Genomic DNA, 12,761 nt, shown 5'->3' on the forward strand with positions numbered 1-12,761 from the left:
CGGGATTTTTCAAAAAAGCCTAATCTATAGGAATCTCCAAAACAGCGTTCTGGGGTGTGTCTTCCTTGTATTTTAGTAGGTACTGTAAAGGGGAAAAAAAAGTTAGCAAGACAGTGAGCTGTGGGGGAAGCAGACTGCAGTAGCATTTTCTACCTTCCTGAGTACCCTCGTAGTGCGTTTTATATCTGCCCACTACCCAAAAAATACCCTGAAGGAGACTAGCAATTACAATCTTTTGTCCATGTGTTAGGCAGTTTTTCAGAGCCACAAGTATTCCAGGAGAGGTGACAATTGTTGCTTCTAATTCTAAGTGAAATAGTGTTTGGGGCTATCAGCTCAAAATAGAGCTCCATGGTATAAGTCTCACAGACTTATGGTAATAAATGAGATCTCCATTAACCTCATGGTCTCAGATCTCAACCACGCCCCCTTGTCAAAATGTTCTCTATTATTTCTTAGATTCTTACACGAGCTCGGAAACGCATTCGCCTTTATTTCGCTTCCAACCACTACAACAGCTATCTGCTTTGAGAAAACTCGCCTCCTGGGTACAACTGACCACTGTCCACTGAGGGTTGCAGGTCTGTGTCCTCAGGGACTCAAGACTGCGCCATGAGAAGGGGAAGAGAAGAGTCAGAAGTAGCTTCATCCGTCTTCCTGCTACCTCCCCTCCAACCACCTCAGCTGTCGCCAGGCGGCAAATTCCTTCTCTCACCTTCTGAAAACATGCCGAAGCGCCCCCCCCGCCCCCAATTACATTTTCTCCGGGAAACCATCGGCCCTACCAGCTCTGCAATCAGTTGCACAGAATTCAAGTTCATGACCTGCCAGGAAGAAATGGAACAGAAGTTGGACACGCTCCCACTTCCATATTTCTTCCCAGGAAGAGATGAGGCGATGCAAAAAGGGTTCAAGACAGCTTGCTATTCCCTCCACCGCCCCTTGCCACCTCCCTGAAACGCCCACCTACCCCCCCGCCCCCCAATTCAGGCAAATCCTACTCAATGGGCAGCATCCAGGTGAAACACACCTCCTCCCTCAGCGCAGAAAGGGCGCGGGATTGCTCCTCTGCCTCGCAGATTCTCCAACCGGGAGACGCCCAGCTCTGGTGGGACTTACCCCTCCCTTCTCCGCGCTGGGCAATCGCGCCCCCTTGCTTTACCTGCGCTCAGCTGAGGGGCAGCGGATGCTCTGGCGTCGACGGTGCTGTTTCGTCTTCCGGTATGTGCAGCCCTGCAGGGGGAAACGGTGGCTGGCGCCTCCGCGGCCGCTAAGCGACCCAGCACTGCTGGATGGACCAAGCCGCTTCGCACCGATGCCCAGCGAGGGGTAACCGAGTCCAGGCAACGTGGATCTACCCTCGCGACAACCGCGGCTGCTTTTAGCCTTTGCCCATTGAGACAAAAGAACGTGACGAACGGGGCGGTGCGGCCAATCAGTGGGGCGAGGGGGCGGCCTCCCCTCGCAGCCTCCGGCCCCGATGCTAATGTTGGCAAGAGGGGGGAGCGGGCCGGCGGGGGCTGCGGCAGACAGGCGCGGGAGCCGGCGCGGCGTCAAGTGCAACTCGGACGCAAGGACAGGGCCCATTTATATTTCATCCGTGAGTTTGCTGCTTCTCCATCGCTTCCCTTCTCCCTCTCCCCTTCCGCCTTGGCTCTCCTCCTCACTTTGAGACCGGATGTCTTAAACACGAGGTGGGACCAAAACCAAGTGAACAATGAGAGTCCCTCACCTTTGTATAGGAGGAAAGGGGGTGGGGGGTGGGGGTGGGGAGGAAGAGCATTTCCTGAGTGCTTTCTGTGTGTAAATGTGCTTGCAAGCTAACCTCTTATTTATTCTTCCCAGCAGCCTTGTGAAGGAGGTAGCAGTGTGCCCATTTAACAGAGAAAGGACTTAAGCACCCAGGCAGTACAGTTAGGAAGTACAGAGCTAAGAGCTCACACCCAAGTCAACATGTCTGACTTCAAAGGCTGCCCCCTTGCAAACACTCCTCTGTCAAATTAAGGGTTGGTGAAGAAAAACCAAAGCAGGGATGTGAGGACAAACTTGGGACTATATAGAATTAGTGAGCAAGGACTATTATCTCCATTTTACATATGAGGAAAGGCGTCATATGAGGCCACAGAGAGGTTAGGCGTCTTGCCCTGATTCATGCAGCAAATAAATAACAGCATTCGAGACTTTTGCACCTGTTTCTAACTATACTAACTCTTTGCCCTGCTGCACTGCCTGGAGAGCTTTTTTACATAAGTAGTCTCAAACCTTCTCAACAGCAGTCTTGATGTGATGGGAGTGCTGAGAGAGGGAGTGAGGAGGCAGTGGGAAAAGGGGAGATGGAATAGGAAGGCAACCTTCATGTTCCCATTGTATAGAGAAGGAAACTGGCACTTTTTAAAATCCTATTTCTAGCCGGGCTTGGTGGCTCAGCCTGTAATCCCGCGCTTTGGGAGGCTGAGGTGAATGGATTACCTGAGCCCACGGGTTCGAGACCCGCCTGGGCAGCGAGACCTCATCTCTACGATAAATCAAAAAATTAGCCGGGCACGGTAGCGTGCGCCTCTAGTTCCAGCTACTTGGAAGGCTGAGGCGGAAATATCGCCGGAGCCCAGCAGATTGAGGCTGCGGTGGCCGGGAGCGGCCACTGCACTCCAGTCTGGCGACTGAGTGAGACTCCAACTCAAAAAAAATTTAAAAAATTAAAAAGAAACAACCCTATTTCTTTCCTTACACTACAACAAATTACCTGTTTATAAAAATAACATTATTTCTACAGCCCTTTATGACCCCAAAGGAGACAAGGCTCACAGAGATTTGTGAAATGACTTGCCTAAAATTACAAGGTAAAGCCAAAATTTGAACTGAGTCTCTGATTCCAGAACCCAAGCTATTGACCAGAGTATGGGTTCAAGGAATCATTTTGGAGAACTTGTTAGAAATGCAGGCTCCCGGGCCTCACCTCTGGGAGGTTTTGATGTACTGGGACTAGGAGTGAGGAGTGTGACATGTATTTTCAACCAGCACTGTAGTTGATCTTGAGGGGTGTGAAGCACTGTTCTGAACACCACCATGTCATGCTAAAGGCTGTAAGTAAATGGGCCTGCCATCAATGTATCTGTCCACAGCATATTTGTCAAGCAATGTAACTCCAGAGAGGAGGTTCTTACCTGGGGTCCTTCTTGAAATTGTATGCAAAGAACTTGGACTCTGTACATTTTTCTGAGTCTGTAGCTTTGTAGATTTTCAAATGGGTCTGTCTTAACATCTTCCTCCTTCAACTTGTGCTTCAAGATGAAGTGTGAGAAATGAAACACAATTTAACCTAACCACCAAACCACAGCTCTGTGCTGCTGATATAGCTCTTTCATTTCCTGGCTCAAGGATAGGTTGCTAGGTTGCCCTTCTGTGAGCTCTTCAGGGGACTTATCCTTTGCTGGACTTAGCATCACTGGCCCCAGAGAAGGAGCAATTCCATGGAAACGGCATGCAGGGTTGTCCAGAGTGAATGGCCGTGAAGTCAGTGGCTGGAAAACCTGCTCCATTTTCCCTAACTTAGAGAGCAGGTATTATTTCCTTTGTGTAGAGTGTGGCTAGGAGGCTACAGTGGGGCTTTTTCTTGACTCCTGAGGCTGAGGCAATTGAACAGTCTGATTCCCTTTAGCTTCTGTTGGCTTCGTCTTCAGCCTGCCAAGGTACTTCACCTCCTCCCTTCTGCCTTATTTACAGCCCTAATAACCTAGAGTTCCTTGGAGTAAACTGTAATTTTGGAGATGAATCACCTTCCATCTCAGAATTGTGGCCTTGTGGACGGAATGTGGGGGTAATGATGGTGGAGGTGGAAAGTGCCAACGGTACAGAGAAGGCAGCTGCTCACCACCCACAGTCAGGGGTGATTCTAGCAATAACTAGTGGGTTTCCTTCAGACTCTTGCTTCTGTTCCCGTGTACTGTGACATCTGACCCTGGACCTCTCAGCAGACTCTTGTTCTGTGTTTAAATTGGCTTCATCGCCAAATTAAGTATTTGCAGTTAGACTTGGTAGGGGTGGGATCAAATAGGAACAATAATAGATCTCTGAGAGCTGACAAAAATAATAACAGGAAGTGTAAAGAGTGCCAGGATGGGGCCATTAGAACAAAGTGAGGTGCTCTTTGTGCAGGGCTTAGGGGAGCATTTGTAAGATGGCTCCAATTGGATACAGAGCATCCCTTATCTCTGGCCTCATATGTGGGAGTGTGTTCCAATTAATGTCTCTAATGAGACCACATTTTCCAGTTTCAACAAATAAACCTTAAAAGCTTGAAGGTTAGCAGGTAAAGCTTTCAGCTGAAACAATAATAGCTGCCTTTGCCTGCCTGCCTCCTCTGTGCCAGGAACTTTCCATCTGTTATCTTATTTAAGCTTCTCAGCAGCCCTGTTAAGTCAGCTATTGTTATCCCATTTTGCAGACAAGGAAACTGAATTTCAGGGAGTAACTTGTGTAAAGTCTCACAATTTCTAAGTGGAGGCACTGGGACTCTCTAGCCCAGGGATGTCAAACTCCAAAGCCCACGAAAATGCTTCTTTGCTGCCTTCCAAGCAAGCTATCTACAATGCATTCTGCAGATGACCCAATACATTAGAACAATATCAGCCTTTAGGACAATGTAGTTGTAGTCTCACCTTTATTCCTATTATGTCATTTTTAAAAAATGAAAATATTAATATAACTTAGGGATCAACTTGTATACTTAGGTACTGTGATAAGAACTTTATGTCATGCAATCTTCATAACAGTTATTTTACAGATAAGGATACGAGGCTCAGAGAAGTGAGGAGAGTTGGCCAAGGTGATAAAGCTAGGAAGTGGCAGGGTGAAATTCAAACCCAAGACTGTCTGAATCCAGAACCCCTGTCTGTACCCTACAATACAATGCAGTGGTCCTCATTCTAAATGGGTTCCTCCCTATCAGCCTCAGCTCCGTCTTCTTTTCACCACATGGGGCAGGCCAGCCCCACATACCACTCACACTTTTAAACCTCTGTGCCTTAGGCTTCTTCCTCAGCCTAGAACACCTGCCCCTACGCCCCCACCTAGCAAGAGCCTACTCATCAGTTAAAAGATTGAGTTATATGCTTTTCCTTAGAAAAATTTTGTGGTTGCTTCCTGTCCCAGGTAGAATAAATTGCTCTTGTCTTTCTGTATTGGCTTGATTCATGAACCCTTTATTTTGTCTTCCAGTATAGTTTAGTTCATTGTTGACCTGTCTCCCCCACTAGATTCCCAATCTCTTGAGGGCACTTAATTCTATTCATCTCTAGCTTTATGGTGATTTACCCACAATGATTTAGTAGAAGATCAATACACGTTTGTGAGCTGACCAAAGGACTAGCGAAGAGATGGCTGAATGAACAGAAAAACGTGGGCTAGATCCTGGGGTGGTCACACAAGCTACCCATCTGGAAGAGACTAGCTAAACAGTTTACTAAACTGTTTACACAGGAGGCAGATCATAGGGTACAGATGATAACTGCTCAATGACAACTCCAGATTCATTATGTGGTCTCTACTTTAGAATTTGTGTTAAGGGGTCAGGCTGTCCTGGATTATTTATATTGTACCTTCGTACTCATGGAAAAAAGGTCTTCCCTGTCTCCCGTGGGAACACAGGATTTGCTCCAACATGCCACTTCATTTGGTTCTGGCAGTCCTGAGAGTGTCCTGTAGGAATGTGTGCTTTGTGGAAACAGTGAGGATGGGAAGCATCTTTTTTTTTTTTTTTTCTGATACTTTTTATTGAGGCCAACATGCTCTCAGCTACTTTATTTCATTTTATTTTATTAATCTTTGCAACAACATTTTGAGGTGGGTCTTAATGTTCCCATTTTGTAGCTGAAGAAACTGAGATTGAATGAAATTAACTGTCTTGTCCAAGGTCACACAACTAAGTAATTGGTGGAGACAAAATTCATTCTCAGGTCTGTCTGTTCCCAAAGCCTAGCATCTTAACAGAAAAAAATACATGGGAGAAAAATGGATTCCCTTTCATAAAATGGAAATAATTGGATTTATTAAATGATGAGTTAGATATTTAAGGTAAGGTGTTTTAAAGTTATTATTCACCTTTAATCCCTCAAAATGATTTGCAAAAATGGCAAAAGGAATTAGGGATGGAAAAGTGTAATTCCTCTATCCACTATTGGCCCAAATTCTGCCATATCAACCTCCTCTGGCATTATACAGTATGAGATGCCTGTGGAGCATTTTGACCTATCTGCTTATTTTACAACTGAGATGGATGAGGCTTCAAGATGTCAGTGCATTTCTAAAGGTCACACAGAAAGTTGATAACAAAACTGTAGCTTAGAATGCTGGTTTGCCAAATACTAGTCCAGTTTTCTTTCTGCTAAATCAGCCTGCCTCATGGAGCCCATGAACACATATTTATAAAAAGTGGGGAAACAGTGGAACATTATTGCACTCTGAGGTAGAAGAGGGACAAACATTTGCCTTACCACCTGTCCTTATTTAGATGCAGATAAGACTTGGGAAAGAAGATCCTTAGTAGGCTAGCTGAAGAGTGTTGGGGCCCTTGTAACTTTGGGGGACTGAGTAGCTGCCTCCTGCCTGGGTTTGGGATAGGGGTCCTCTTTGGCTCTGGCAGGGCCAGAGGTGTCCCAGAGGGATGCACAGAGTGGGCCTCTTGAGCCTTATGCTCCTGCTCAGTTCTCAGCTAAAGGGTCAGAGGCAGAGGGGTCCTTCCAGTCTACTGGTCATGGGGTTAAAGAGACTGAGGCTTAAGGTCATCATGGAATGTGGGGTGGGAGGGAGGAAGTGATGATGGGCAGAGCACAGGAAGCTAAGCCTCTACTCCACCTCCTCCAACAGGTGAATGTGGCTCCAGGGGAGGAGGGAGATGGTCAGGTGAGATTGTGGGGATATGGATGGAGCAGGAGCAAAGGTCCAGGGAGAAACAGAGCTGATGGGAGTGTTGATTCTGGAAGTAGAAGCACTTCAAGGCATGTCCTGGGCTGTATTGGGCTTCTTGCAGTGCCTGGATTCTACTCCTTTCTGGGGCCTCAGGTTGTACCCTTTTGTCCCTATTTGGCAGGCCATTGCCTGCTAGCATAATTAGGGTCCCAACACTCCCCTAGCCTGGGGGACCACATAGCTCAGGGTTCTGTGTGAAACCTGTATGTCTGCAGTTCCTATCGGATTTCCTGTCCTTGTCAATATAGATGTGAGCTCTCCAGCCTGGCCTTCGTGCCTTCCCTCTCTCCTCTTCTTCTCCTCTTTCCCTCTCTTCCTGTTCCCTACCCACACAGCTTTGTGCTTCCTCTCCCTGACATGCCAGCTCCCGCTGATGCACACCATGTCTCCTCAGCCCAGGGAGCCCCTATTCTTCCCCACAAATTCCCTCAAGTCCTTAGGTCTGCACTGAACATTCATTTCCTTTGGTCCCAAAGCTCCTTCATGTGTTCTGGCTCCCAAGTTGCATCTTATACTACCCCATCTGCTTCCTGGTCTTTTAGGGGCAGGAGCAATTGTTTGAAGTCCTTGTACTGCCTATTCTTTCCAATATGGTGCTTCTGAACCAGGAGCAGTTTTGCCTCCTTGGGGATGTTTGGCAATGTCTCCAGATATTTTTGGTCATCACACTGGGTAGGTCACAATGGGGGCTACAGACATGCAATGAGTAGAAGCCAGGGAGCCATTAAACATCCTACAATGCACAGGACGGGCACCAATAAAGAATTGTCCTGCCCAAAATGTCAGTAGCACTGAGGTCAAGAAACCGAGCTCTATTAAATAGCTACAGGTCTACAAGGTCAGGCTTGAAAATTACCAGATGCTGAGCCTTTTGGCACTGAACTTCCAGGAGCAGCTGCTCCTTCCTTTCCTCACTTGGGGGAGAGGGGTGGGGCGTTGCCATGAAACAGTCACAACTTGGGCAGGAATCCACAGAGAGGAAGGCAGGGGAGATTCCCCCCTCCTGGAATTTACTACCAATGTTTAGAGAAAGCATTGCACTTCAGCTATTAAATGCCTTTCTGCCTCTACAAGATAATGCCAGTTTTTGTTTTTTTGAAAGATAATAGCAACTTACTTTTCTAGTACTTTATAAAATGCAAAGTTTCATGTTGTGAAAGTTGAATACATTAAGTTTTGGAGCCCTCCCCTTCTCAATTTCTTGTTCTTCAATCATCATCCTTTTTTGAATATTGGAAAATTTATTGTGTCAGAAAAATACTGTAAAGCTGGCTCCATCCAGAAAAACTGATTGCCTTTGTTTCAATTTAAGGTTAATGAATTCTTAATTTCTTAAGGGTATGCTTATTTCTCCGAAACTGGCCCAAAGAGTTGCTTGTTTCCTTCAACCTGAGCTTCTTAGAGCCTGTTTCTAACTAAGCAATGAAAATACTCACCCAGAGATTTAAATGGTCCATCTAACCTCTTTTTTCCCACCCTTGCCAGTTTCTTCCCTCTTCACCCAGTTGTCTTCAGCATGGGGGAGCAGAACCACTCTACTGGGAAGGAGCTTCAGCACAGGACACGACCAGAGGCTCCAGGAAAGAAAAGTTGGCACTCCCAGGCCTACGCCCTCGGGGCTGTTTCCAACTTTATGTCTACTTTTCTGACCTTTCCTATCTATAAGGTTGTGTTCCGGCAACAGATCCATGCTATGGCAGTGTCAGAGGCTGTGAGGCAGCTTTGGCATGAAGGTCCTCAATACTTCTACCGGGGAATCTACCCACCTCTTCTCTCCAAGACGTTGCAAGGAACTCTGTTGTTTGGGACTTATGATAGCCTGCTGTGCTCTCTCTCTCCTGTTGGGCCACACTCCCTGGGACACCGCTGGGCTGCAGGGCTCATGTCTGGTGTGGTGGAGGCTGTGGCACTTAGCCCATTTGAAAGGGTGCAAAATGTGCTCCAGGATGGCCGAAAGCAAGCGCGCTTCCCCAGCACCTTCAGTATTCTCAAGGAATTCAACTCCTATGGGCTTTGGGGGCGGCTGTCGCTGGGCTATTATCGTGGTTTCTGGCCTGTCCTTGCCAGGAACAGCCTGGGCAGTGCTCTATATTTTTCTTTCAAGGACCCCATCCAGGATGGCTTGGCAGAGCAAGGCCTACCCCACTGGGTTCCTGCCTTGGTGTCTGGTAGTGTCAACGGAACAATCACCTGCCTAGTTCTGTATCCTCTTATTGTGCTGGTTGCCAATATGCAGTCCCATATTGGTTGGCAGAGCATGCCAAGCCTGTGGGCCTCTGCTCAAGATGTGTGGGACACTCGGGGCCGAAAGTTGCTCCTGATATACCGAGGAGGCTCCCTGGTCATCCTAAGGTCCAGCGTGACATGGGGCCTCACTACGGCAATCCACGACTTCCTGCAGAGGAAGTCCCACTCCAGGAAAGAGCTAGACTGACTAGCTGCAGGAAGTGTGGCCAATACATCTTGTTATTTCTAAATCTTCCCAGATTGGTTCAATATAGCTTACTTTTTTTTACTCAATTGCCTAATACAACCATTGTATGTAAACTCATTGTATGGGAGAAGTTCCCAACTACTAGCCTCTTGGGCACACACAAAGCCCAACAGGATTTCATAGTGAGAAAGAAAAGTTCACCCTAGTCTCCCCACAGCTTCAGTAGCCTCAGAACCAGGAGGCCTTTAAATAACTTATAGCTCAGATTAAATGTTACACCTTGAAGAAATCCCTTGACAATAAGATGAAACTTAAAAAGATGACATTACTCAGGAGTTCTGGGACTTCTCTAGGTGTCCTCCAGACCAAACTTAATGGAACTCCAATTTCAAAGAACTGTGCTTGACAGTTAGGTTAGGGATTCTAGAAAGCTTCCCAGATGGCTATATTTTCATGACATTGTTTACCGCCTCTACCACCACCACTTTCACTTCTCAAGACTGTTGGTCCTAGTTTCAGGGTAGCAGATGTGGTTGGAAATCCTAAGTTAGACTTGGCTCAACTTATCAGATGCCACAAGAACTCGTGGGACTGGGAATAGGAGTAAGAAGAGATGTGGTCCATGGATGGAAAGAATAAAGACTTTGAAAGAAGAGATTTGCCAGGTGCAGTGGCTCAAGTCTGTAATCCCAGCACTTTGGGAGGCGGAGGCAAGAGGATTGCCTGAGCTCAGGGGTTCGAGACCAGACTGAGCAACGTGGCAAGACCTTGTCTCTACAAGAAATAATAAAAAAAAAAAAATTAGCGGGTGTGGTGGCACATGCCTGTGATTCCAGCTACTTGGAAGGCTGAAGCGGAAGGATCACCTGAGCTCAGCAGGTCGAGGTTGCAGTGGCCGTGAGTGTGCCATGGCACTCCAACCTGGGTGACGGAATGAGACTCCAACTCAAAAAAAAAAAAAGAAGATAATTAATTACATGTAAAATAGCAACATTTACTATAGGTTGCTTTGTGTTATCTGCTAGGACATTTTTGATAGCAAAGTGATAACATTGCCTAGAAAACAATTGAGTTTCCTTAAGAAAACTGGAAGTGAAGTGAAAACTGGAATTGAAGTAACCTCATCTCTTCACAAATAATTGCATATTTTGTTGATGAGGATAAATGTGGGTACTATGACATAAAGATCAGAAATCTTAGTCTGTCATTCAGATCCATTCAAATATAGTCCTCATAGAACTTTCAACATATTATCATACCACCCCCACTTACATGGACCCCATACACCAGCCAAGATGAACTATTCCCCAAACATGCCATGAGATTTCCCATGGCCATACTTTGACCAACACTCTTCTTTTCACCTATGACATTCCTACTTCACATACCAGTGTGCCAGCATCCTTTCAGTTTCTCAAAGCCCAGCTCAGATACCATCTTTTCTATGGAGCCCCTTCTGATTTCCCCCAACTGAATGTGACATTAGTCTCTTGTGATGCCTCCTTCCCAACAGCACTTCATAAATGGTACTAATTCCATTATGCCACAGATCTCATGTGGCCCTGTGTTCTTTAATACCTCCTACTAGACTGTAAAACTTTTTGAAAGCAGGGATTCTTGTATGCATTTAAAAATCATTCATTGTGCCTAGGTGCTCGATAATGTTGGCTGAATTACTGAATTGATTATCAAGCTGTGATATGGTCTATATCCTCAGGGTGCTGTCCCTTGTACATGAAGATAATGTTATTGACTCACTGTCAGCAAGACACATGCCTTTGGGAATGTGTTCTCTTAATAGTGGATTTAGTTTTATGCTCATGATAATGATGCTGCTGATGATAATGGTAATAATAACAATAATAAAAAAACACTTTCAACTGGAAAATTTGATGAGTTTGTGTTATTGATGACATATTTGTTATTAGCACCACTTCGAGATCTTACATTTCAACAACAGAATCACATTGCATAATGGTCCCATTTGCTTCAACTGTGAAATTTTGAGTTGATAACATGTGTTAGAGTTTTCCCCATTATAGATGATATCATGACATTCCCTCTACTTGCATCTCCTTAGCAAACCAAATTTGTTCTTTATTTGTCCTACCGGATTGTAGATCTAGCAGTGAAAATTTATCAGAGAATGTCACAGGAATTAAAGATACAATTGTTGGAGATGTGATGTCAGCCTTTGTCACTAAGGTTGACAGAAAATGACTGGTCTAGAAGAGCTGGAGATGAGTTTCCACATCTGCAAATCTGAATGAGTTGGGACAGTACTTGTGGATTCACAGAAGTAGAACACAGCGTGTGTATAACGAAAGGAAAAGCAGAACAGCAGCTAGTTATATTTCAAGGTTAAATCTCAGAAGGAAGAAAATATTGCTTATAAATATAGTTTATAACTTCACTTATGGCTTTGGTTTTTAAACTGAAAAGAAGGGAATAAGCTACCACCACTCCTTCACTTTTTTATTCAAAAGATGCATTTATCTCCAAGTACTCTTGTCAATTTCCATTTATGTCACGGTATCAGTTCGTGTCCCTTTCTTCATTTTTACTTCTTATTTAGAAATAATTTCAAACTTGTAGAAATGTTACAAGCAAAAATAAATCATAAAGAACACTCATATAGCCATTACTTAGATTTACTTATCATGAACATTTCCCCCCATTTGCTTTATTATTTGAGGGTGCATTCTGTCTATACACATGCATAAAATATTTTTCCTTTTTTTTTTTTTTTTTTTTGAGTTGGAGTCTCACTCTATTGCCTAGGCTAGAGTACAGTGGCACGCTCACGGCCACCACAGTCTCAACTTGCTGGGCTCGGCTACCCTTCTGCTTCAGCCTTTGAAGTAGCTGGAACTACAGGCGTGCGCCACCATGCCCGGCTAATTTTTGGTTTATTATAGAGACGAGGTGTTGGCAAGTTGCCCCGGCTGGTCTTTAACCACTGGTCTCAGGCAATCCCTCTTGCCTCAGCCTCCCAAAGTGCTGGGATTACAGGCTTGGCCTAATATTTTTTCTTAAATGAGAGTTGCATACATCGATTTTCAATGTTTCTAGATTAAATATTTATAGATCCAAATTTGTTTGAAAAGACTTTTATCTCCATGACAATGGTGCAGTTATTACAGAATATTATAAAATGAAAACCCACAAGGCATATACTTGGTCTTTGACCCTGTTTGCTGGCACACAACTCCTAAAATCCTTAGTATTTCCAAAGTGATGTATTTTTGTATGCTAATGATTGACTGATGGCTGGCAGCCCCTAGGTAGCTTCAGGATGGATGGCTGGTCACCAGAAAAACCAGCACACCACTAGAGGGTTGGGACTTTCAGCCCTCCCTAC

The 12,761-nt window shown here is 45.3% G+C and overlaps 1 protein-coding gene across 1 annotated transcript; it reads left to right on the top strand.

Annotated features, from left to right (window-relative positions):
* The first annotated feature begins 1,526 nt into the window (after positions 1-1,526).
* Positions 1,527-9,400, top strand: SLC25A53 (solute carrier family 25 member 53). The gene is made up of 2 exons (XM_008066583.1): positions 1,527-1,600; positions 8,452-9,400. Exon 2 carries the CDS (start codon positions 8,483-8,485, stop codon positions 9,398-9,400), a length of 918 nt encoding a protein of 305 aa, XP_008064774.1. The 5' UTR covers positions 1,527-1,600; positions 8,452-8,482.
* Positions 9,401-12,761: the final 3,361 nt, after the last annotated feature.

This window comes from Carlito syrichta, unplaced genomic scaffold (genome assembly GCF_000164805.1).
Source record: "Carlito syrichta isolate Samal-C Ts95f unplaced genomic scaffold, Tarsius_syrichta-2.0.1 Scaffold309016, whole genome shotgun sequence".
NCBI lineage: Eukaryota > Metazoa > Chordata > Mammalia > Primates > Tarsiidae > Carlito > Carlito syrichta.

What these genes read in the sequence shown, in the direction of transcription:
- SLC25A53 (XM_008066583.1), top strand. Translation starts at nt 8,483, where the DNA reads ATGGGGGAGCAGAACCACTCTACTGGGAAGGAGCTTCAGCACAGGACA.